This window comes from Rhinoraja longicauda, chromosome 22, assembly GCF_053455715.1.
Source record: "Rhinoraja longicauda isolate Sanriku21f chromosome 22, sRhiLon1.1, whole genome shotgun sequence".
NCBI classification, from domain to species: Eukaryota; Metazoa; Chordata; class Chondrichthyes; order Rajiformes; family Arhynchobatidae; genus Rhinoraja; species Rhinoraja longicauda.
Genome location: NC_135974.1, coordinates 16,407,212 through 16,434,395, shown reverse-complemented (window position 1 = coordinate 16,434,395; position 27,184 = coordinate 16,407,212). Strand labels below are relative to the sequence as shown.

At 44.2% G+C, this 27,184-nt stretch overlaps 1 protein-coding gene across 1 annotated transcript in view; it reads right to left on the bottom strand.

Annotated features, from left to right (window-relative positions):
* Positions 1-27,184, bottom strand: part of LOC144604431 (serine/threonine-protein kinase 3/4) — a 130,016-nt gene that overhangs the window by 32,908 nt on the left and 69,924 nt on the right. The window contains exon 10 of the mRNA XM_078418846.1: positions 16,031-16,191. Within this exon, the coding sequence (XP_078274972.1) occupies positions 16,031-16,191 (161 nt within the window). The remainder of the gene's footprint in view (positions 1-16,030; positions 16,192-27,184) is intronic.

Genomic DNA, 27,184 nt, shown 5'->3' with positions numbered 1-27,184 from the left:
AAATGTCACCTAGTCCTTTTCTCCAGAGATGCTGCATGACTCGCTGAGTTACTCCAGCATATTGTGCCTATCTTCAGTGTAAACCAGCATCTGCTGTTCCTTCCTACACGTGATAAACTTACTGGTCTCTTTCTGTACTGGATCTTCTTATGATTGTATGAGAACATGGTTTGTGTTTTATACTAGACTCTAAATTTGTCTCAAGTTTATAACCTGCAGGGATTATGAAAGATTCATCGACCTGAAATGTAAATCTTTTCTTCTCCCCACACATGCTGCCTGACCTGCTGAATATTTCCATCATTCTCTGTTTTTAATTAAGAATGAGTGTTTTGGGATTCACCAGTTATTGGAAACTGTCAGGTGCATATAATGAGAGGTAAATCTTAAACAAAATATGTCTGCAGCATATGGTGGCACTGTCAAGTCAGCAGCACATGAATGAGCTTTATTTCAATGTGACCTGTTCTATGCTATCTAAGATTGAGTGTGTAAAATCTCATTTAAACTTGCAATCCATTCCTCAGTGTTGAAGCTGATTGCAGAAATTGAAATATTAAAAGTGACCCACACCATTCGAAGCCAATAGGGAAAAAAGACCTTCACACAAAGGACAGTGGAAATCTGGAACTATGCCCATGAAGCTGTTTTGTTAGCAACAGTATTAAAAGTTACAGGAAAAGTTGGTAGCACAGTGACACAGCAGGCAATGCCAGGGACCCAGGTTTAATCCTGGCCTCGGGTGCTGTCTGTGTGGAGTTTGCACGCTCTCCCTATGACCTCGTGGGCTTCCTCCCACATCCCAAAGACGTGCGGGTTTGTAGGTTAATTAGCCTCTGTAAATTGCCGCTAGTGTGTAGGTAATGGACAAGAAAGTGGATAAATAGAACTAGTGTGAACGGGCGATCGATGGTTGGCGTGGACTTGGGTGGCCTGAAAGGCCTGTGTCAATGCTGTATCTCTAAACTTGGTGGGGCAGCTTGGAATTTGAGGAGGGGTTTTATACTTCTTATTCTCCTGCAGTGACCCACAAGAATGTGAAAGGTGTCGGATGGAACTGCAGATGCTGGATTTTACCAAAGATAGGCACAACGTGCTGAAGTAAATCAGGTCAGGCAGCATCTCTAGAGAAAAGGAATAGGTTGGCATGGATGGATTGAACCGAAGGGTCTGTTTCCATGCTATGTGGCTATGATTCCACTGTAATTATCCCTCAAATATTGGACTAATTTATATGACACTGCTGCCACCTGCAGTTTATAAGTAATCAACTGGAAGAATGCAGCGTGGAAGTTGATTTAACAAAGATTCAGTACCATTTTATCCCCTCTCCCATCAGGCAAGAGGTATAGAAGTGCGAAAACGCACACCTCCAGATTCAGGGACAGTTTCTTCCCAGCTGTTATCAGGCAACGGAACCATCCTATCACTAACTGCTAAGAGAGCAGTCCTGACCTACCACCTACCTCATTGGAGACCCTCTGACTATCTGTGATCGGACTTTACTGGACTTTATCTTGCACTAAATGTTATTCACGTTATTCCCTTTGTTATGTATCTTTACGCTGCGGGTCGCTCGATTGTAGTCATGTATTGTCTTTCCGTTGACTGGGTATCACACAACAAAAGTTCAATGTACCTCAGTACAAGTGACAATAAACTAAATTCAACTTAACTCATTACACAGTGGTAGTATTACTTGATTCACTGCACAATACAACACAGAAGTCACAAACCAATGTTGGTGCTTTCATTTTGTAAGAATCTTTTCCAACCCCTCCACCATTTCACTTCATCAACACATCCTTCAACTTCCTCTAGCTTCCCAGCTAAGTGTGCACCATTGTTCATCATATATAATCCTTACTCTGGCAGCAAGTTAAAATTTTTATCCACACTCTGTGGGAGTATGCTTCCTCAGTTTCTGTGGTGAAAGGTGATAAATCCCCAGGAGGTGATGGCGGGCATTCAGGTCTGGTGACGCAGAGGTCTGGTAACAAGGCCAGACACGACCTTGAGAAGACCATCAAAAAGACCAAAAGGGATTTCCGCTCAAAGCTGGAGGACAGGGCGGATGTTCGGCAACTGTGGCAGGGCTTGAATGCCATCACCTCCTACAAGGCGAAACCAGGACAGCGAAACATCACTCCCTGACGAGCTTAATGTGTTCTATGCACGCTTTGATAGGAGAACACTGATGTGCCTTCCTGAGCCCCCATACGCCCTGATGGTATTACAGTCACAGTCACAGAGACCGACGTTGGAAGATCCTTCAGGGGGGTGAACCCTCGGAAAGTGCCTGGACCTGATGCTTTACCCGGTCGAGTTCTCAAAACCTGTGCAGATCAACTGGCTGGAGTTTTTGTGGACATTTTCAACCTCATTACTGAGGTCTGAGGTTCCCACCTGCTTTAAGAGGGCATCAATAATACTGGTGCCCAAGAAGAGTGTGGTGACGTGCCTCAACGATATCGACCAGTGGCACTAACGTCCATGGTGATGAAGTGCTTTGAGAGGTTGGTTATGGTGCATATCAACTCCTACCTCAACAAGTACCTCGACCCACTACAGTTTGCCAACCGTCTGAACAGGTCAACGGAGGATGTGATCTCACTGGCTCTCCACTCCGCACTGGACCACTTGGACAATGAAAACACTTACGTCAGGCTGTTGTTTGTAGACTACAGCTCGGCGTTCGACACCTTCATCCCCTCCAAGCTGGTTACCAAGCTCACGGAACTGGGTCTCTGCCTGGAACATGGCAACGACAACAGCCTGACCGCAGGAGAAGACGGCAGGGGAAGAGAAAAGACATTCTGGCCTTCCATCACAGTGAGGAGGGGACTGGAGGAGACTCACTGTGATGGATGTTTCTTTTTGGGGGGTTTTGTGTTGGTTGGGGTTGTGTAATTTGCTTATTTTATTGCTCTTATTGTTGGACCGTGGGTGACGAAATTTCGTCCAAAAAACTTGTTTTTTGGATGACAAATAAAGATATCTTGAATCTTGAATCTTGAATCCCCCTGCAATTGGATCCTCGACTTCCTCATCCACAGACCACAGTCTGTTCGAATTGGCAGAAATTCTTCCTCATTAACAATCAGTACGGGAGCACCTCAAGGCTGCGTGCTCAGCCCCCTGCTCTACTCACTCTATAGTCATGACTGTGTAGCTGGACACAGTGCAATCTCCATCTTCAAGTTCGCTGATGACACCACCGTTGTTGGATGAATTACAGATGGTGACGAGTCAGAGTATAGAAGTGAGATCGACCGATTGACCAAATGGTGCCAGCACAACAACCTGGCTCTCAATATCAGTAAAGCCGATGAACTGATTGTGGACTTTGGCAGAGGAAGGATGAGGACCCACAACCCTGCTTATATCAACGGAGATGGTGGAGAGGGTCAAAAACGTTAAATTCCTGGGTGTGCATATTTCCAAAGATGTTTCCTGGACCCAGCACACTGATGCTTTTATAAATAAAGCACATCAACGCCTCGACTTCCTGAGAAGATTACGGAGATTCGGTATGTCAAAGAGGATTCTCTTGAACTTCTACAGGTGTGCAGTAGCGAGCATATTGACTGGTTGCTTCATGGCCTCGGCAACTTGAACGCCCAGGAGCGGAAAAGACTGCAAAAAGTTGTGAACACTGCTCAGTCCATCACCGGCTCTGACCTCCCCACCATCAAAGGGATTTATCGGAGTTGCTGCCTCAAAAAGGCAGCCAGCATCATCAGAGACCCACACCATCCTGGTCACACACTCATTTCACCCCTGCCATCGGGAAGAAGGTGCAGGAGCCTGAAAACTGTAAAGTCCAGGTTCAGGAACAGGTTCTTCCCTACAGCCATCAGGCTATTAAACACTACAACCTCAAATAACCTCTGAACTACCATAGACTATTATTATTATTATTGCACTACTATTGTTTGTTTTTTGATATGAGTGTATATGTGTGTGTGTGTGTGTGTGTGTGTGTGTGTGTGTGTGTGTGTGTGTGTGTGTGTGACCACACGCGCATGTATGTGCATATATATGTGCATATATAAGTGTGTGTGTGTGTGTGTATGTGCACTTGTGAATATATATACACACTGATTTTTTTTCTCTCTTGTTTGTCACATTGTTTAGTGTACTATGTTTACATATTCTGTTGTGCTGCAGCAAGTAAGAATTTCATTGTTCTATCTGGGACATATGACAATAAAACACTCTTGACTCTTGTATCTCCCTGTGGATGTTGGGGCATCTTAGGAATTCATAGCAAATAGCTTCAACATTCACCGAAGGAATGAACTAACTGCGGGAACATAAAAAGTCAATAAATTAATATTGACTTACAAACCACGACAACTTGCACTTTATATTCTACCGTGAACATTTTAAAATGCCCAAAGTCTTTCACAAAGGTGTACTCAGTAAAAGGAATGGAAATTAATCAAATATGAGAATGGATGACTAGAATTTTGGACCTTACAATGGGTCGAGCTAAAAGACTGGAGTTTAACCCAAAATAAACAACTTGCTAATGGATCCACTGCACAATGTATTGTGTTGCTGAATGTTTCATTTATTATCTGCAATGCTTTTTTTATACTTGCTTGTTATCTATCATCTTCTATCTCTCGTCCTAACACCTACTGTTCAATTCATTTCTCCTTTTTTCCATTTCGAACATTAACCATTTCATATTATTCTGAAGAGGAGGTTTAAGAGCTATTCAAAATTATGAGTGGCTGAAATCCTTTCATGAGAATTGGTAACTCGAAGAAACAGATTTAAAGCAATTGGTTTAAGGACTGAACTCTGAACTACATAGACTTGGGGGCATTGGTTTAGTCTTTTTGCACAATTATTGTTTGTTTGTTTTATGTGTGTGCGTTTGTGTGTAGCAAACTTCTTTTGCCGATTACATTGTTTACATGTTTTGTTGTGCTGGCTGCAAGTAAGAATTTCATTGTTCTGTTGGGACATTTAACAATAAAGCACTCTTGGCTCCTGAAAGATGAAGCTATTGTAGGCAATGGATTGTTATTTGTTTTTGATAAAATTTGTTTCCAAACACATTTATTCCAAGATGGCATGTAAAGCACAACATCAACTAACAAGTCTATAGCAGAATCAATCCCAATGAAGACTAGTGCCAGAAGGTAGAAAAGAACAAGACCAGGCCCATTGGCCCAAAACGTCCATGTTAATCAAGATGCCAAGTTAAACTAATCTCCTCTGCCTTCAGGTAATCCATGTTCTCCATTCCTTGCATATCCAGACTGATTGGTCTGAAGAAGAGTCCTGACTAGAAACGTCACCTATCCATGTTCTCCTGAGGTGCTGCTTGAGCTGCTGAGCTAATCCAGTACTCCGTGTCTTCTTTTGTAAACCAGCATCTGCCGTTCCTAGTTTCCCCATCAGTATCCCCTCTCCCTGGCCAACATCTCCAAGAGCATCACCTCAGTTACACACATTAAGCTACACTGGCCCCATGGTAGATCGGGAAATGGTAGGCAGAGTGGCGCAGCGGTAGAGTTGCTGCCTCACAGCGCCAGAGTTGCTGCCTCACAGCGCCAGAGATTCCGGTTCGATCCTGACCATGGGTGCCGTCTGTAAGGAGTTTGAATGTTCTCCCCGTGACCGCTTGGGTTTTCTCCGGATGCTCCAGTTTCCTCACACATCCCAAAGATGTGCAGGGTGGGCTGAAGAGCTTGTTTCCAAGCTGTATTTCTAAACTCAACTGGATAAATATTTTATTAATAACATGCAGGCACGTTTTTTTGCCAATGACAAGGAATGCATATGGTGGAATCTTGCTTAGAACTATGCTGAATGTGCTCAATGATAGGCCTAACCATTTCTCCTCACATTTCTAGGGTTCAATTTCATTGTAATTTCACTTTCAGGACATATATGACAATAAAATACTCTTGAAAGGCAGCATTGTGGCTCAGCAGCAGTGTGATTGCCTTACAGCACCGGAGACCTGACTCTGGGTGCTATCTGCATGGAGTTTGTACGTTCTCCCTGTGACCACGTGGGTTTTCTCCGGTTTCCCTCACATTCCAATGACTTACTGGTTTGTAGGTTAATTGGCTTTGGTAAAAAAAGTGTCAATCGTCCCTAGAGTGTAGGATAATGCTCGTGTATGGCGATCACTGGTCGGTGCGGACTTGGTGGGTCGAAGGGCCTGTTTCAGCACTATATCTCTGAAGTCTAAAGACTCTTGGCTCTTCGACTTTTTACGGTTTTTAACATTTAAATCCTGTCCTGTTTCACTGCACTTTTCAATTTAATTTGTGTTCTGCATAAAACAGTGCCGCAGTTCTCACCTTGTGTCCATTAATGTTGGGAGTTCTGGGCAACAATCATTTCTGGGCCTGGTGTAGTATAGCCAATGTGGTGCTACATTGTGATACTTTAATTCAACACCAGCCTGACAGAATGGGAAATTTGTCCAAAGCTCTTACTCTAAATACACTTGGTGACCTTTACGGGAATGGGAAGCATTAAAGATTGGATTGATGTCACTAAACGTCAAAACGCTATGCCTATAGGCATCATTTTGCCCTGTTGTGAGCATAATCGGGAGGTTCATAACATTAAAATAAATCATTAAGCCGGAAAGAGTGCAGAGACGTGTATAAAATCGTGAGTGGAATAGATTGGGTAAACACACAGAGTTTCTTGCCCAGAGTAGGGGAAGCTTGAACCAGAGGACATAGTTTTAAGGTGAGGGGGGAAAGATTTAATAGGAACCCGAGGGGTAGCTTTACTTACACAAAGGGTTGTGGGTATATGGAATGAGCTGCTGGAGGAGGTAGTTGAGGCAGGTACTATCGCAACATTTAAGAAATATTTAGACAGGTATATGGATGAGTCAAACACAGCCACGTGGGACTAGTGTAGATGGGGCATGTTGGTTGGTGTGGGCCTGTTTTCACGCTATATGACTCTATGAGAAGATTTATGAGAACATGGCCAGGATGTGAGAGGCTGAGTTTTGGGGACAGGTTGGGTGTGCTAGGACCTAATTCCTTGGAGCGCAGGAGGCTGTGAGGTGATGTTGGAGGTGTACAAAATCACGAGGGGAATAGATAGGGTGAAAGCAGTGCGTCTTTGACTCAGGGTAGAGGAATCAACAAACAGAGAACATAGGTTTAAGTTGAGAGTGGGAAGATTTAATACAAACCTGAGGAGCAACCTTTTCACTCAGAGGGTGGTGGGTATAGGGACGAGCTGCCAGTGTTTTTGATGACTGGTACTAAAATAGCATTTAAGACACTTGGACAGGTCCACAGATAGGAAAGGTTTAAAGGGAAATGGGCCAAATGCAGGCAATGGGGACTAGCTTAGATGGAACAACCTTAGATAGGGAAATCTTGGTCAGTATGGACTAGTTGGTCTGAAGGGCCTGTTTCCGTGCTGAATGACCCGTTGACCTGAAACGGTTAACATCAGAGATGGGGGAGAGGCAAAAGAAGAAAAGCGATTCAATAAATGTCTGTTCTTTCCTCTTCATTGGTGTTTTACATATTAAACTGGCAGGATTTTATAAACAATCGTGCAACAATGGTTTTGAGAATTATAATACCCAAAGAATAACAACGGCTTTAACCTCCCGAGGGAATTCATGGAAGCATTAATCATCACCATCACATTTATCTCCTGACATTTCTATATTCTCTCAGTCTGGGAGAACACACTACCAAAACGACAGACAATTCCCTTGCAGTGAATCTCCCTGATGCGATTGTTTCAGACGGATGAGGGGGAGCATGAAGATGGATTAGGCAATTTTTTTTCACTCGGCTTTTTAATCATTTGGAAGTGCTACTTTTGTCAGCTGATGCAGCTGGATACTGCCTCCAGCTGTCACAGTTGGGCGACACGGTGGCGGGAGAGTTGCTGCCTTACAGCGCGAGACCCGAGTTCAATCCTGACGTCGGGTGCTGTCTGCTGTTTGTACGTTCACCCCATGGGTTTTCTCGAGGGGTTCCGATTTCCTCCCACACTCTAAAGATGTACAGGTCTGTATGTTGACTGGCTTTGGCAAATTGCCCCTAGTGTGCAGGATAGTGCTAGTGCACAGTGATCACTGGTCGGCGAGGGCTCGATGGGCTGAAGGGCCTGTTTCCACGCTGTATCTTTAAACTAAACTAAATCCAGCTCAGCAATCAAATTCACCGAGGAATAGTCTCCTTATTGTAACCACAAAATGCCTTTCCAATATTAACAGTAGTCTTTATTGTGAGATGTTCCTCACTGTTTTACTTCTAGAAATGATGAGGTGGATGGAGCAATAAAAAGTAAGTGGAGGAAGGAACTGCTGGTTTATACTGAAGATAGACACAAAATGCTGGAGTAACTCAGTGGGTCAGGCAGCACCTCTGGAGAAAAAGAGGTGATGTTTCAGGTCAAGACCCTTCTTCACACCCTTAGTATGGAGATGAGGTGGAATTTCCTCAGTTAGAGAGTGGTGAATCTGTGGAATTCATTGCCACAGTCAGCTGTGGAAGCCAAGTCATTGAGTATTTTTAAAGTGAAAATCGACAGATTGTTGATTAGTAAGGGTGTCAGAGGTTATGGGGAGAAGACAGGAGCAGGGGGTTGAGAGGAAAAGATAGATCAGCCATGATTGAATAACAGAGTACTCAATGGGCCAAATGCTGCTCCTATGACTTATGAACCACACTAGTTGTATGTTATCCCGCTTTCTCATCTACTCCCCACACACCAGGGACAATTTACTGAGAGCCAATTAACATACAAACCCGTATGTTTTGGGGATATAGGAGGAAACCGTAGCACCAGGAGGAAACCCATGTCCTGTCCCTAGAACTGCTCCTTGATAGAATCTTGGAATGTTTGACCCCAATTATAAAGTTACACTTCCTTGTTCTGTACTCCACAGCAGGGAAAATAGTGTATCTACATCAATGATTTTCTATCTATCTCATGCAAAACTCAAAAAGTGCACAAATGGACCAGATGACGTTTTGGGTCGGCACCCTTATTCAGGCACGAGTGTGAAGTAGGGTCTGGACCTGAAACATCGTTTGTTCATCACCTCCATAGATGCTGCCAGACTGGCAGGAACAGAGGATGTGATGCTGGGGTTAATGAAGCAAGGTGGGAGAAGTTTCACATGGGGCTACGGCATAAATCATTTGGACGTATGCACTGAGTTACAAACAGTCTATATAATGACCAATCCTCATATCACCATACCCACCACCCTGCTTTCTCTCCCCTACTTACTCCCCCAGTTCTGCCCTCCACTGATGGCTGTTACTATAAGCAAAATAAAAGTCTGCACAGCTTGAATCAATATGCAGGTAAATCATGCATACCGTCACAGCAATAACAGACACATCCTCCTGAGGATGTGTGAGAGAAAATTATATACTAACTCAATTCCTTTTGCTGTACAAACTAAACCTCCAATGCAATTTCAACTGTCCTTGTTTTTACTATGGGTGCTATATTTCATTGTTACGTCTATTTGGTTAAACTAAATTACATGGATTCAAAAATACAAAAGCAATGTCCTGTAAATGCTCATCAGAAATATATATAGTAAAGACTCAGCAGGTCAGGCAGCATGTGTAGAAGGCGAAAATTAGGTAACGTTTCTGATTGATGACCTATATGACCTGCAACTGACAGTAATAGTTGCTGTCGGAGCTGCTAGCTATTTCCAGGTTTTACTAATTGTTTCCAAGGATCCAGTCTCTGCACTGCAATTCTTAACTTGTCTCTTCAGGGCCAAATTAATCCCAGAATTTAATCCAAAATTTCAATTTAGACAGGATATGGGACAACCGCAGGCAGGTGGGACAAGAGTAGATGGGAAATGTTGGTCGGTGTGCGCAAATTGGGCCTGTTTCCATGTTGTATGACTCCATGACAATATAAATGTGAAAAAAGACAGTGCTGGAGTTACTCAGTGGGTCAAGCAGCATCTCTGAAGAACATGGATAGGTGACGTTTCATATCAGGAACTTCCAGACCTGAAATGTCACCTGTTCATGTTCACCAGGGATGTTGCCTAGCCCACTGAGTTGCTCCAGCCTTCTTTCAATTCTAGCTGAACTCATGACATTGCATCACTACACTTATCACGGTAGCAACATTTAGAAAGGGCTAGATGGGGCATCTTGGTCAGCATGGGCATGTTGGGCCGAAAGGGCCTGTTTTAGACTAGAGATACAGCCTGGTAACAGGCCCTTCGGTCCACACCAACCAGTGATCACCCCGTACACTAGCACTATCCTACACACAAGGGACAGTTTACAATTTTACTGAAGCCACTGAACCTACAAACCTGTATGTCTTTGGAGCGTGGGAGGAAACCAGAACACCCGGAGAAAGCTCACGCAGTCACAGGGGGAACGTACAAACTGCGTACAGACAGCACCCATAATCAGGATCAAACCAGTCTCTGGTGCTGTAAGGCAGCATTTGTTGGGCCACTGTGCCGCAGATTTATGTGCTGCATGACATGGCAATAATTAACCAAAACCAACACCAATACCTACATCCGATCAGAACTTCAAGGAGGAAAGAAATACTGAGGAGTTTTTGGAATCGTTAGTGGCTTACTAGGTTAATATCTACCCTCCTCCCCCATACAGTATTGAGACCTACAGAACAAATTGCTGCCCTGCTCTGCTATCATCAACCAGCAGATTCCGGCAGTTCTTCTGAAGACTCTAGAGGGTCTGGACTGCAAACATCAAGCTCTATACTTCTTCCAAATTTACAATCATAATTGCATTTTTTAGTGTGCTTCTGATTGTTAGGTTGATTGGGCTCAGTTGCCTCAGAGCACCAGAAAATTGCAACGGTAATGAAACCTTGTTTAAAAGAGGTACTAAATCACCACTTTATAACTGTGTTCTTTCCAGGTCAGGAGCTTTGTAAACCCATGATGGAAAGTGTCTTGAATTCGGCTGCAATAATTTTGAAGAGTAAAACTTAGCTTTCTCTGTTACCCATGTGATGAAAGTCTGGAGATCAAGAATTTCCAAGTGGTTGAACAGATATTGTGAATGGAATCATGCAATCGAAGATAAATGCAGAATTTAAGAACAGTCAGTTTAGACAATAGGTGCAGGAGTAGGCCATTCGGCCCTTCGAGCCAGCACCGCCATTCAATGTGATCATGGCTGATCATTCACAATCCATACCCCGTTCCTGCCTTCTCCCCATATCCCCTCACTCCGCTCTCTTTAAGAGCTCTATCTAGCTCTCTCTTGAAAGCATCCAGAGAATTGGCCTCCACTGCCTTCTGAGGCAGAGAATTCCACAGATTTACAACTCTCTGACTGAAAAAGTTTTTCCTCATCTCCGTTCTAACTGGCCTACCCCTTATTCTTAAACTGTGACCCCTGGTTCTGGACTCCCCCAACTTTGGGAACATGTTTCCTGCCTCTAACGTGTCCAATTCCTTAATAATCTTATATGTTTCAATAAGATCCCCTCTCGTCCTAAATTCCAGCGTATACCACCCTCGCCGCCCGCTCCAGTCTTTCAACATACAACAGTCCCACCATTCCGGGAATTAACCTAGTGAACCTATGCTGCAAGAATGTCCTCAATAGCAAGAATATCCTTCCTCAAATTTGGAGACCAAAACTGCACACAGTACTTAAGGTGCGGTCTCACTAGGGCCCTGTACAACTGCAGAAGGACCTCTTTGCTCCTGTACTCAACTCCTCTTGTCATAAAGGCCAACATGCCATTAGCTTTCTTCACTGCCTGCTGTACCTGCATGCTAACTTTAAGTGACTGATGAACAAGGACATCCAGATCTCTTTGTACTTCCCCATTTCCTAATTTGACACCATTCAGATAATAATCTGCCTTCCTGTTCTTACCACCAAACTGGATAACTTCACATTTATCCACATTAAACTGCGTCTGCCATGCATCTGCCATCCATGCACAACCTGTCCAAGTCACCCTGCATCCTCATAGCATCCTCCTCACAGTTCACACTGCCACCCAGCTTTGTGTCATCTGCAAATTTGCTAATGTTACTTTTAATCCCTTCAACTAAGTCATTAATGTACATTATAAATAGCTGCGGTCCCAGTACCGAGCCTTGCGGTACCCCACTAGACACTGCCTGCCATTCTGAAAGGGAGCCGTTAATCCCTACTCTTTGTTTCCTGTCTGCCAACCAATTTTCTATCCACGTCAGTACCCAACCCCCAATACCATGTGCTCCAATCTTGCCCACTAATCTCCTATGTGGGACCTTATCAAAGAGGTGGCACCATAACCATCTACTCAGTGGATATCATGGGTTGCCTTGTCTTTGACTGGATGTGCTTAAAGGGTCTGTCCCACTTAGGCGATTTTTTAGGCGACTGCCGGCGACTGCCAAAGTCGTTGCAGATCGCCAAAATTTTCTTTTAACCTACGACAATGACCACGACAATGCTGAGTCAGGTCGAGATTACACCGTCTTCGGAAACACAGTGAAATTCCCACGCTTATCAATACTTCTCCGGCGTCCTAATTTTCTCTGAAATCTCTGACAAGTCTGTAATTACTTGAGAGTTTTGAAATATAACATCTTGCCCAGGTTACTTGAAAACCAACCTTCACGGTAACAAGGCATAAACTGGATTGACTTCCAGTTTACTAATAGCAGTATTAAGAAATTTAATTTTAAACGTGGTTAAATGGATTTTTGTGCGGAGTGTGGACATTCTTTGAAAATGTATGGGAGATGCATATCTGGTTTCTGGGTTGCATATCTGGGTTGGGAGCTTACTTTAAATGTAATCGCTGATAAACATTGCGAAAATTCCCACGCTTACCTGACCGTCAAACTGTCACCTCCAACTACCTGTCAAATGTCCTAACGGTAAATAAATTGGTTAAACACAAGTATGTTATGGTATCTTCAAATTACTTTACTTAATTTAATATTACGAGCTTCTAAATGCATCTAGCAAACATGCGACAGCGCCCGCAATAAGCAACGATACCTGGCGACAAGCCAGCTGTCGCCAAGAAATTTCAATCCGGTTGATTTCTCAGCGACGAGCCGAGATCCACTACGATCCTTTAAAGACTCCTCACGATCATGTCCGCAATACCCCGGCGAACTGTCGGCAACAGCCTAATCGCCGGCAGTCGCCTTAAAATCACCTAAGTGGGACAGGCCCTTAACTCCTATGGCGATGGATGCGCTTCGTTCAAATAGCACCACCTCCTTTGAGAAAGGAGAAGCACTCACTCCTCTGATCACTGTCATTTCTGTGTGCTGAGGCAAATGGTAGGGGAAGGAACAGGTTATGTTTATCTTTTTAAAGGAGACATGCGGGGCAATCTCTATGGTAAATGCCTGGAACCCGCTGCTGGGGATGGTGGTGGAGGCAGATACAATAATGGCATTTACAAGCTTAGGATATGCGGGGAATGGAGGGATATGAATTATATACAGGCACATAAGAGTTAACGGGTGGCATAGAAGTAGAGTTGCTGCCCTACCCGGGTTCGATCCTGACTACGGGTGCTGTCTGCATGGAGTTTGTATTTTCTCGCTGTGACCATGTGGGTTTTCTCCGGGTGCTCTGGTTTCCTGCCACTCCAAAAATGTAGGTTAATTGGCTTCTGTAAATTGGAAATTATGTGTAGGATAGTTCTAGTACGTGGGGTGATCGCTGGTCGGCACGGACTCGGTGGACCAAAGAGCCTGCTTCTGCGCTGTACCTCTGACGTTGGTCTTGGGAACATATACAGCACAACCGGTGGGGGCTGGATCTGCTCTATGTACTTTACTCGCAGTTGGAGCTATAATCGACAGTGGGACAGTAAAACTTAATTCCTCGTCTGTGAGAACGTACACATGATCAATTATTCCAATTAAGAATGTCAGCAGATAGTTGGACTGCTACTAAATTAAGCCGTTAGAACCAAGTACATCCAGACACAGCCAAGGCAAGTCTGAGCAGATGGTTATTGCGCCACTTTTAAGTGACTTCTTACAATCTGGATTTATCTTCGAATGCATGATTCCATTAACAATATCTGCCGGCACTGTTCAACCACATGGAAATTCTTGATCTCCAGACTTTCATAACACGGGCCAGAGAAAGCTAAGTTCTAGTCTACAAAATGATTGCAGCCGAATTCAAGACACTTTCCATCACTGGTTCACAAAGCTGATGACCTGGAAAGAACACAATTATAAAGTGATGATTTGGTACTCTTTTAAATGAGGTTTCATTACCATTGCAATGTTCTGGTGCTCCGAGGCAACTGAGCTCAAACAATCTAATAATCAGAAGCACAGTGAAACATGCAGTTTTGGTTGCTAATTTGGCACCAGGATAGAGTTTAATGTCGGCAGCCCAGCCTCTACAGTCTCCAGAAGTACTGCTGGAATCCGAGACCGAAGGCTCGCCAACGTCTTTGATTTCACAAAAAGAAACACCTCAATGAACCAATGATTCAAATGTTATTAAAATTTACAATGTACCATTTAGAAGTAGTACAAAAAAATAAATCTACAAGGATTATAACACAGCTGAATGATTAGAAGGACAGCGCAGTGGTGCAGTTGCAGAGCTGCTACCTTACAGAGCCAGAGACCCGGCTTCAATCCTGACTATGGGTGCTGGCCGTACAGAGTTGGTACATTCTCGCTGTGACCATGTGGGTTTTCTCCGGGTGCCCCGGTTTCCTCCCACATTCCAAAGACGTACAGGTTTGCAAGTTAATTGCTTCTGTAAATTTTCCCCAGTGAGTAGGATAGAACTAGTGTATGTACGGGCGAGCACTGGTCGGTGTGGACTCGGTGAGTCGGTCCTGCTTCCATGCTATATCTCTGAACTAAACTAAGAATTATCTGGAAAGGTTGACCAGGTTAGAGCTTTTTTTCCCCTAGATAAGAGATCAGAGAAAAGCCTTGGAAAGGCTTGTAATGGAGGGGGAAATCCCTCTATTCCCTGCATATCCATGTACCTATCCAAAGGAAATGGAAATAAAAGGTACCTAGAACATAGAAAGGTACAGTACAAGAACAGGCCCTTTGCCCACAATGTCTGTGCTGAACATGATGCCAGGTTTACTCATCTTTTCTGCCTATCCCTCCATTCCATATCCCTCCAATCCCTGCATATCCATGTCCTATCCAAAGGCCCTTGAAACACCACCATTGTATCTGCCCCCTGGCAGTGCATTGCAGTCTCCCACCACTGTGTAAATAGCTTGTCCTGTACATCCCCATTAAACTTTGCCCCTCTTTCCTTTTGCCCTCTAGTCTTTGAGAAAAAGTTCTGACTGTCTACCCTATCTATGCCTCTCATAATTTGATATACTTCTGGCACGTTCCCCTCAAGCTCCGGCATTCGAGAGAATACAATCCAAGTTTGTCCAACCTCTCCAGGCAACATAAAAACCCTTAATCGTGGCAGCATTCTGGTAAGTCTGCCTGTAAGATTATGACATGGGAGCAGAGTTAGGCCATAAGGCCCATCAAGTCATGGCTGATCTATTTTTCCCCCTCAACCCCATTCTTCTGCCTTCTCCCCATGCTTCTGCTGTTAAACAAAGAAACCAGCTTGGGGCAGCACAGTGGCGCAGCAGTAGAGCTCCTGCCTCACTGCCAGACACCTGGGTTTGATCTTGACCACGAGTGCTGTCCGCATGTTCTCCCTGTGGGTTTCCTCCGGGTGTTCCGGTTTCCTCTCCCATCTCAAAGACGTGCAGGATTGTGGGTTAATTGTCCCTCTGTAAATTGTCCCTAGTGTGTAGTGGATAAGAAAATGGGATAACATAGATCTAGTGTAAATGAGTGACTGATGGTCAGCATGGACTCAGTGGGCCGAAGGGCCTGATTCCATGCTGCATCTCCAAACTAAACTAAGCAAACAAAGCCAGCTCTTCTGATCGACATAACTACACCCAACTGTGCCAAGATTGATAGGGTAATATAAAAAAATTGGTTGAACTTTTCCTCTTAGTTATTACTTGTCAAAACATTAATAACAACAGATTTTAATTTACTTACAAATTCAAAGTCGCCGTCCTGTGGCACCTTCCAGATATCGGAGGAGCCCTGAAGAGCTTGCGCGTTCCGATTACTGTGGCTATTCGCCTGATTCTCTTTTTCCTTCTGCTCAAAGTACTCCAGGAAGGAGGGTTTGCTTTGCTGTAACGTATCTTCTTTCTCTGTGCGGTTGAGGAAAAACATGCAGTGAGCTAAACAAAATTCTGGGGTGAGAGCTCAAAGTTGTTGAACAGTAAATATTGAGCAGTCCCCAACAGTTTTTCAGAACGTGACCCAGCATCTCTGGGAGCAGAAATTAGAAAGCTAATGATGTAGGAACAGGGCAAGGCTACTCAGCAAGGCTACTCAGCTTCTCCAGTCTGTTATCATTCACTAAGAACACGTTAAACTGTGACAATACTCCTTTTATCCACACTTTGCCCTACACCTCTCAATACCTCTGTAGAATATAAATTGATCAATTTGATTTAAAAAATTAGGATACAAGGAACTGCAGATGCTGGTTTACAAAAAGAGACAAAGTGCTGGAGTAACTCAACCTGTCAGGCAGCATCTCTGGACAACATGGATGGGTGATATTTCGGGTCAGGATCCTTCAGTTTCTGAGACTTCAGACTTCTTCCAACTCCAGTGTCTGAAGGGCTCCGACCCGAGATGTCACTTAACCATGTTCTCCAGAGATGTTGCTTGACCCACTGAGTTATTCCAGCATTTAGTGTGTTTTTCTGATTAAAAATTAACTCATTTATTAAAAATCAATTGCCATTTATATAAAATATGTCTTAATTTCTCACACGCTCTATATATAGAACTGCTTGCTAACCACTTTGGACTTTAGAGATACAGCGCAGAAACAGGCCCTTCGGCCCACCATGTCCCCACTGACCAGCGATCACCTAGCTTTTCATTGTGCTTCGGTACACGTGACAATAAACTAAACTGGAAACTATATTCCGTACTCTAGGATTTTTCGCTTTGCTCTACATGTTGTACTTGTGTTGGCTTGATTATACATGTATATATAGTATGATCTGAATTAATCAATTGCATGCAAACAAAAGCTTTTCACTGTATCTCAGTACGTGTAATAATAATCACCATTACCAATAAATTGCTCTCTAAACTCTCATGGGAGCATTCGAAAATTGCCTTCTGTGTGTGGGGAGTGGATAGGGTTGCCAACTTTCTAACTCCCAAATAAGGAACAAAAGGTGATGTCACCACCCGCGCCCCACGTTTCTTCGCCCAGCCAGCGGCCACGTGCTCCTGTTCCACCAATGGCAGCTGCCCGGGCAGGGAGGCGGGTTGCTACGCAACCTCTGTACGGTGAACACACTCGGCCCCGCTCCCAGAACACACTCCGTTAGCCTACACTGTCCGGGCCTACAGTGTCCGGGCCTAATATGGGACAAGGGTAGTCCCATACGGGACAAACCAAACTAGCCCAATATACAGGATGTCCAGCTAATACGGGACAGTTGGCAACCCAAGGAGTGGATGAGAAAGTGGGATAACATAGAACTAGTGTGAACGGGTGATTGATGATCAGTGTAGACTTGGTGTGCCAAAGGGCTTGTTTTTATGCTGAATCTCTAAATTAAACTAAAATTTGTCATAAAAAAGGAAACTGGTCATGAACTCAGTGGGTTGAACACCCTATTTCCATGCCGTATCTTTCAATGAATGCAATCAAACCTCTTTTTTTTCTTTTAATACCAAAAATGAGATGTGATCCGTCACTTATTGACTAGGAATAACGTAACCTATTGGCTCTGAGTGTTAACAATATTCTGCACTCTGGTATTTTTCTCTTTGCTCTACCTGTTGTACTTGTGTTTGGCTTGATCGTACTCATGTATAGTATGATCTGAACTAATTGGATAGCACGCAAACAAATGCTTTTCACTGGATCTCAGTATGTGACAATAATAAACCAATACAAATAAACAATTCTCTAAGTCCTTGGGGCAGCACAGTGGTGCAGCGGTAGAGTTGCTGCCTTAGTGCCAGCGATCCGGGTTCAATCAAGTCAAGTCAAGTCAAGTCAAATTTATTTGTCACATACACATACTCGATGTGCAGTGAAATGAAAGTGGCAATGCCTGCGGGTTGTGCACAAAAATAATTACAGTTACAGCATATAAATAAAGTTAATAAGTTACTAAACATAGCACAAAAAGTGTCGACAAAAATTTAGTCTCTGGGGTTATCAAAGTTGACAGTCCTGATGGCCTGTGGGAAGAAGCTCCGTCTCATCCTCTCCGTTTTCACAGCGTGACAGCGGAGGCGTTTGCCTGACCGTAGCATCTGGAACAGTCCGTTACTGGGGTGGCAGGGGTCCCTCATGATCTTGCTTGCTCTGGATCTGCACCTCCTGATGTATAGGTCCTGCAGGGGGACGAGTGTAGTTCCCATGGTGCGTTCTGCCGAACGCACTATTCTCTGCAGGGCCATCCTGTCCTGGGCAGAGCTGTTCCCAAACCAGACTGTAATGTTGCCGGACAGGATGCTCTCTACAGCCCCAGAGTAGAAGCAATGGAGGATCCTCAGCGACACTCTGAATTTCCTCAGTTGTCTAAGGTGGTAAAGGCGCTGCTTAGCCTTACCCACCAGTGCGGCAATGTGCGTTGCCCACGTCAGATCCTCTGAGATGCGGACTCCCAAGTATTTGAAATTGCTCACCCTCTCCACAATAGACCCATTTATCTCCAGTGGCGTGTACGTCCTTGGATGTTTAGCCCTTCTGAAGTCCACAATCAGCTCCTTTGTTTTAGTGACATTCAGGAGGAGGCTATTGTCCTGACACCAGAGTGCCAGATCAGCCACCTCCTCCCGGTAGGCCTTCTCATCGTTGTTGGAGATCCGGCCCACCACCACAGTGTCATCAGCAAACTTGATGATGGAGTTTGAGCTGAACCTGGCCCCACAGTCATGTGTGTACAGGGAGTACAGTAGGGGGCTAAGGACGCAGCCCTGGGGGGATCCTATGTTCAGGGTGAGGGAGCTAGATGTGTGTTCCCCCATCCTGACCACTTGGGGCCTGGCAGTGAGAAAGTCCAGGACCCAGGCACACAGAGGGGTGCTAAGCCCCAGTTCCAGCAGCTTCTCAACCAGTCTGCTGGGGACTATTGTGTTGAATGCTGAACTAAAGTCAATGAACAGCATCCTCACATAGCCCCCCTGGCTGTCCAGATGAGAGAGAGCGGTGTGTAGAACCTGGGAGACCGCATCATCCGTGGACCTGTTCGGACGGTATGCGAACTGTAGTGGGTCCATGTTGCGAGGAAGGAGGGCGCAGATGTGCTTCTTGACTAGCCTCTCCAAGCATTTCATGACAACCGAGGTGAGGGCCACCGGTCGGTAGTCATTTAAACACGCTGGAGAGGCATTCTTTGGCACCGGTACAATGATGGATCTTTTGAAGCATGCAGGGACCACGGACTTTTCCAAGGAGAGGTTGAATATTGTGGTGAGCACTGGAGCAAGCTGAGTAGCACAAGACTTTAGTACTCGCCCAGATATACCATCTGGGCCTCCAGCTTTCCTCGTGTTCACACGCGTCAGAGCCCACCTCACCTCATGCTCGGACACCGAGAATGTGTGCACATCCCCGGCGGTGGATCCCCCTCCAGCCTCGCTAGCCAGCGCCCCTTCGGTGCTGTTTTTAGACGGCGAGCTGGTGGTGTTACCCGTCTCAAACCGTGCGTAAAAAGAGTTCAGGTCATCAGCTAAGGAGGAGCCGGCACTTCCGGTTGAGGGGGTGCTGGACCTGTAGCTAGTTATAGTCCGTAGCCCCTGCCAAAGGCGCCTGGTGTCCTGCTGCTCCATCTGTGACTCCATCTTGTCCCGGTACCTCTTTTTTGCATCCTTCACTGCCCTTCGCAGTCGGTAGGACTCTCCCTTGTAGTCGTCCATGTTGCCGGATGCCAGGCCGGAGTTGTAAGCAGCGGTGCGAGCATTCAAGGCCACGCGAATAGACCTGTCCACCCAGTGACTACGTAGTCATGACTACGGGTGCTGTCTGTACGGTGTTTGTACGCTCTCCCTGTAAACCGTGTGGGTTTTCTCTGTGTGCTCGTGTTTCCTCCCACACTCCAAGGACGTGCAGGTTTGTAGGTTATTTGGCTTTGGTAAAATTGTAAAAAACTGTTCCTAATGTGCAGGATAGAGCTAGTGTATGAAGTGATCGGTGGCCAGCACAGACTCGGTGGGTCAAAGTGCATGTTTTTTGTGTTATATCTCTAAAGTCTAAAGAGGAATTCGAAAATTGCCAAAATATGGCCAATAATTTGATTAAAATGAACATACTTTGCAGCAGAGATAATCAGATGAGGGGATACAATGCACTATTCCTAGTCTTTATTTTCTTCAGCTCACTGTGGTCTTTAATAATCCAAAATTTAAATTTGAATCATCTATATTTTCCATAATCAAAAATATAGGTGTCCAAAGCATGCAATTTCATCTCCAAAATAAAGACGAGAATTATTCATATCCAATTCCGAGATCCATATCAAAATTCTTTATGTACATACATTTTCTGACTGGTTCTGCACGAAACCTTGCACAGCTCAATACATCAATAACGTTAAAAAGCATTCTGAAGACAGGAGTGGAATGTTCAGGAAGGGGTTTATGGAGTTACAGCACAAGTGTGAATCAGCAGAACTACATTTGGCATGCTTTCATTGTCGACCTGATGGAAGTATAAGTATATATAAGAGGCGTAGATAGAGTGGACCGACAGAACCTGTTCCCCAAAGTGGAAATGTCGATGACTAGAGGACATAGCTTTAAGGTGACGGTGGCAAAGTTTTCAGTAGATGCGCGGGGAAATGTTTTGTTTGGTTACACAGCGGGTGGAGGGTGTCTGGAATACACTGCCGGGTGTGGTGGTGGAGGCAGAAATGATAGATGTAATTAAGAGGCTTTTAGATAGGCACGTGGATAAGCAGAGATTGGCGGGATATAGATCATGTGCAGGCAGAGATTGGCATATCTTTGGTATGTTCAGCACAGACATCGTGGGCTGAAGGGACAGTTCCTGTACTGTATTGTTCTATATTCTAACAATGACATCCTTCAATATTTGACGAATTGTGAGAACCGGGTTGTATGCAAAACAAAACATTTCCCTGTATCTCGATACATGTGAGAAAACGTACCATTGAATCAAACACTAGTAACTTGAATCTATAGAATTAGCAACAGATGGAGGAATTACAATAATCAATTTAATAGTTGAATTAAATATTCTCATCGAAAAAGACCATGGCTTGAAAACTGTCACGGTCATTCTCTGGGAGCTACATGTGAGGAACTCCTATATTACCAGTTCAACGGCTTTGGAAATGACATGTGATAGCTGACGTCAAAGAAAGTACCTATAATAAATTTGACGGATCAGTTTGTTTGCGACAAGCATTAAGGCAATGTTGAGACACAACGAGCGGTCTAAATCTAACGCAGGCACGTCACATCACAGATAACCACAATAAACTATGTTTCCTGAAATAAATAACAAGTGCACATCCATCTCTTGCAACCAGCAGTATTTACACTGCGGTTTGAGGCAAATGCAACATTTCGTGTGGAATTATCATGTGGCTAGACACACCAGGCATCTTCCACTGACATTTCAGTCAAGTACAGCGTGACATTTCCTACAATGCTACCAAGTGAGGAGGAATGCCCTGCAGAACTATTATGGATTCTGTCTTTATCATCTTGAGCTGTCTGTTTAGTGCAAACAGGACACGGTGGATTGGAATTTATGGTGAGGCATGGAAAACAAAATGCAGCAAATAAAAACAAAAACAAATTGCTGAAAACTCCCGGTCTCTGCAGGATAAAGAATAAAATTATTTTGACAAATTCATATCTGAGACTTAGTTCTTCAGCGACAGAACAATTTGTCCCGTATTTACTGTTTTAATTTGACTTTATTTTGTTCAGCGAGGTTATAAAAGATAATGGAACCAAGACAGAGAAAAGGGACTGAGATACACATTGGTCATGAATTAATTGAATGGGGATTCTGAATGCACCCATCATGTAATGAAACACATAAAACGTAGCATTACTAAGACTAGATCTACAATTCAATACCTTCTGCAGCTTCATAATATTTTGCATTGGAAGCTCATGTGATTTTTGTCTTTTACAGATCTGATTGCTTCAATGCTAATGCTTCAAAACCATCCTCCCACAGTGTTCTTCATAGATCCCAGGTGGTTAAAACTCTACTACTCGTCCAATTATAACCAGTTTCCAGCCAAATGGCACAGTGGCGCAGTGGTAAAGTTGCTGCCTTACAGCGCCAAAGCCCCGGGTTCAATCCTGACTACGGGTGCTGTCTGTACGGAGTTTGTACGTTCTCCCCGTGACCGGATGTGTTTCCTCTCACATCCCAAAGACACGTGAGCTTGTAGGCTAATTGGCTTCTGTAAAACCTTTCAAGCATATAGGGATTGCTGCTCGGCGCAGACACAATGAACCAAAGAGTCTGTTTCCATGCAGTATCTCTACGATCTGATTGACATTGGTTCCTGATGCTCCAAACTCAAAATACTTGTCTTTGAATCCCCTCTTCTTCATCTGCAAAACTTGGTCCAGTCTGAGAATCCCCACACAGCTCCCCACTGTTCTTAGAACAGTCCCCTGTACATTGCATCAGCACATTCAACTGTCTCTAAGCAGCCAACACAACTCCTAAGATCTTGGAATATTCTCTATATTCCTTTTCAATTCAACACTAGTTTGTCTGATGGCACCCCTGCTGATACCATAGTTTTCTTCCTTGACATCTATTAATGATGAAAGTGCTCCATCAAAATGCATGCTGTCATTGTTTGTTTCATTACTTGTGCAGTGAGTGGTTAGAACAGTGAGTGGTTAGGGCGGCACTGTGGTAGAGTTGCTGCCTTACAGCGCCAGAGACCCGGGTTCGATCCTGACCACGAGTGCTGTCTGTACAGAGTTTGTACATTCTCCCTGTGACTGTGTGGGTTTTCTACGGGTGCTCTGGTGTCCTCCCACATTCTCAAGAAGTGCAGGTTAAGTTAATTGGCTTCTGTAAATTGTCCCTAGTGTGTAGGATAGAACTACTGTATGGGCGATCGCTGGTCGGTGCAGACTCAGTGGGCTGAAGGGCCTGTTTCCATGCTGTATCTCTAAAAGATTGAAATGTGCCAGCACACGCCCCACCCGTTCCCCCTCTCTTTCCAGTGCCCCCACCCTAATGCACACCCATTTCTCCGTAATCCCCCCCAACCCTCTTCCATCTAAATCTCTCCCCCCTGGCATTCCATTTCACTCCTCTTCTCTCCATATCTGAGACCCTTTTGTCTCCTATTCATCTCTAGCCTTTGTCCACCCGTCTGCCAATCAACTATCACCTAGTGACAGGTGTACGTCTCACCTGTATCCACCTATCACTTGCCCGTCAATATCCCGCCCTCACCTCTTTTCCAACCTTCTCCTCCCTACCACAATCTAGTCTGAAGGTGCCAACTCAAAACATTGCCTAGCCATGTCCTCCAGAGATGCTGCCTAATCCACGGAGTTACTCCAACACTTTGTGTTTTTTATTAAGTGGATAAGGCAAACAGCTTAGATGCTTTCAGAAAGAAACTAACCAGATACAAGAAAGAAAAAGAAATAGCAACATAAGCATTCTACGTGATTCTCGGAACTCTGTTAACTATGAATGACTTCAGTTAATATTTATGGAACTCTGACAATGCAAAGTGCACGAGTTACTCCATCCAGCATTTTGTGTCTTTTATTGGTGTGCCAACATCTCCTTCCTTGTTATTATATCTACTTTGCTGATGGTTGGCATCAAATTTGCAACTTGCGAACATTTATTTGCCATTTAAGCGAAGTAGATTGGTCAACAGTTTGGTTTAGTTTAGAGCTGCATAGTTTGAACAGGCCCTTCACGCCAACCATCGATCACCCATACACAAGTTCAATCCGATACACTAGGGTCAATTTACAGAAGCCAATTAACCCACAAAGCTCTACGCCTTTGGATTGAGGGAGGAAACCCGAGCACCTGGGTGAAACCCATGCGGTTATAGGGAGAATTCCGTATAGACAGCATCAGAGGTCAGAATCGAACCTGGGTCTCTAGAGATATTAAGCAGCAACTCTACTGCGTAGAGCCACGATGGCCATCCCCAAATTTGATTCGAATTTTGACAGATTTGAATTGTTTTACACAAGCAGTTAAACCAATGCTGTGCCTTAGCCCTGGATCTATTTTCTTAAGAGTTATCTTTGAATCTCAGTTATCAAGCTGTTTCCTAACACCCCTGGGAAGCACTCTTTAAAGATGCAACTTAAATGCCAGTTGGTGTTGCCTTACAATTCCATCGACCATCTGCCAATCTGTAGAAGTAAGTTTCAATACAAGTTGATGGGTGACTGTACTTGGCATTGGAGGGGGAGCCCACCTGTCCCCCTTCTCAAAAGGAATTGCAAAATATCAACCAAGTGCATTTATAGAGAAAAACAGTGCTGGGAGCAACTGAGCGGGTCAAGCAGCATCTGTGGAGATGGACAGACCACATTTTTGGTCGGTACCTCCCAATCCAAAAAGTAATCTGTCCATTCCCTTCATAGTTGTTACTTGACCAGCTGAGTTACTCCAGCACTTTGTTTTTTTGCACAAGAGTCCAGCAAAATTATAACCAGAGTTTGTTCATGACAACAGTATTCATGAGGATTTTAAATGACCAAACCACATACTGATTCCTCACAAACCTACTATTAAATCTGAAAGTACCTTACATAATGCAAACCTAATTCATGAAAACTTGATGGTTTCTATGACAGGCATGCGTGTTCTGAATTAACTAGCCAAACTTCATAGATCACGAAATGTCCAGCAATCCCTTGTTAACATAACAGCTATTGGCTGTCACACTTGATATGATAAATGAAGGTATTTAATCTTAAAGATCTTGATAGCAATTGTGTAAATGTGGACACAATTCTCCATGAGAAGCGGCATTCATCGTTGCCTTCAGAAATTAAAATTCCTTGACATCTGAAGACTTCAATTTCTAGTTCATAGACAAAACCCTAATGGGCAAGAGGTCTCAGTGATTTCCATTTCATTCAATAATCTGATTCTGGAAAATATGCAATTTTTAAGAAGAATTATTCCTCTCCACATTGTGTTTATAAGTTTTAGGAGCAGAATTAAGCCATTTTGCCCATCAAGTCTACTCCGCCATTCAATCATGGCTGATCGATCTTTCCCTCTTAATCCAATTCTCCTGCCTTCTCCCCTCAACCCCTGACACCCGTACTAATCAAATAATCTATCAATCTCCACCTTAAAAATATCCATTGACTTGCCACCCACAGCCGCCTGGCAATGGATTCCATAGATTCACCACCCTCTGACCAAAGAAATTCCTCCTCATCTCTTTTCTAAACCTACTTCTTTTTACTCTGAGGCTTTGCCCTCTGGTCCTAGACTCTCCCACTAGTGGAAACATCCTCTATACGTTGTGTTTCAAATCTACTTAAATCTTCCTTTCCGTTCCAACCATCTAAGACAGAATAATATTGTCAGCAGTGTAGGTGTCTTGACGGTGTTCCAACTACACATCCCCAATTCAATTGAAATCAATTCAATGAATCTTTATTATTATATGTATCTAGGTGCAGTGGAATTCTTAGTTATTTTTTCATACATCCATGCCATCATCAATGTTGCCTATTTCTAACTTAGTAGCATCATCCACCTGTGGCAATTCCTCAGTCATCTCTCGTTGAACGATGTCTTTGGCTCTGGATTTGATTACTTCGTTTCACTCCTACCCAACCTCCCCGAGTCCTACCATGCCGAAATTTAAGCTCATCCCTCTACGCATCCTTACGTATAAGAGTTACAATCGACCCTATGCTTGCTTCCACATGAACGAAGAAATTCAATCCCGATTTTCAAATCCTTACTGTTGCCTTGAAGAGGAGAATCAGATCGTACTCTACTTGACCTGCAACGTTTTTCTTTTTACTTCACATTAAACTATTTTGTCATATGAACTTTCATCAACCGTGGCTCTGTCCGTAGCAATCTTATCTCCAAGGCAGAAGCACGGCAATGGTGCGAGGATGACTGAGATTGCCTGCAGTCTTGACGTCATATTTGATCCCAAAATGACCTTCCATCTACGTGGTTGTACTCCTCGTGAGATGACGTAATCTCACTAAATCCTGCCTCACGCATGGGCAGCTCAAATAACCAGCCTCTATTGTTTCCTAGATAGGTGGTATTTCTGATGTGCTTCCCGTCTTCTACGGAGGTACAAGGAACCGTGCTGACCCCCCACCCCAAAAAAGAGCACCTATTCTTGTCCTCCAGAGATGCTGCCTGAACCGCCAAGTTACTCCAGCACTTTGTGTCTTTTCACCCACCTTCTATCTTCCATAACCTTCTCCAAAGCACTCTCCCATACCCCAAACTGCACCTTCCTATTCACTGAATTCCCCTTCACTCACTGAACTGTATTGGTTCTAAACAGAGCCATGCTACAAACCCAAATAGGACCAGCTGGTTTCTAAATAGCTCAATTAACCTTACCTCCTCCCTCACTCCCACTCCCACCATTATTTTTGCAAAATTCTCCTGGACTACAACTCTCCGTCAAGTTAGGAAGAGGGGATGTTCAACGAGATCTGGGTGTCCTAGTGCATCAGTCACTGAAAGGAAGCATGCAGGTACAGCAGGCAGTGAAGAAAGCCAATGGAATGTTGGCCTTCATAACAAGAGGAGTTGAGTATAGGAGCAAAGAGGTCCTTCTACAGTTGTACCGGGCCCTGGTGAGACCGCACCTGGAGTACTGTGTGCAGTTTTGGTCTCCAAATTTGAGGAAGGATATTCTTGCTATTGAGGGCGTGCAGCGTAGGTTCACTAGGTTAATTCCCGGAATGGCGGGACTGTCGTATGTTGAAAGGCTGGAGCAATTAGGCTTGTATACACTGGAAGTTAGAAGGATGAGGGGGGATCTTATTGAAACATATAAGATAATTAGGGGATTGGACACATTAGAGGCAGGAAACATGTTCCCAATGTTGGGGGAGTCCAGAACAAGGGGCCACAGTTTAAGAATAAGGGGTAGGCCATTTAGAACGGAG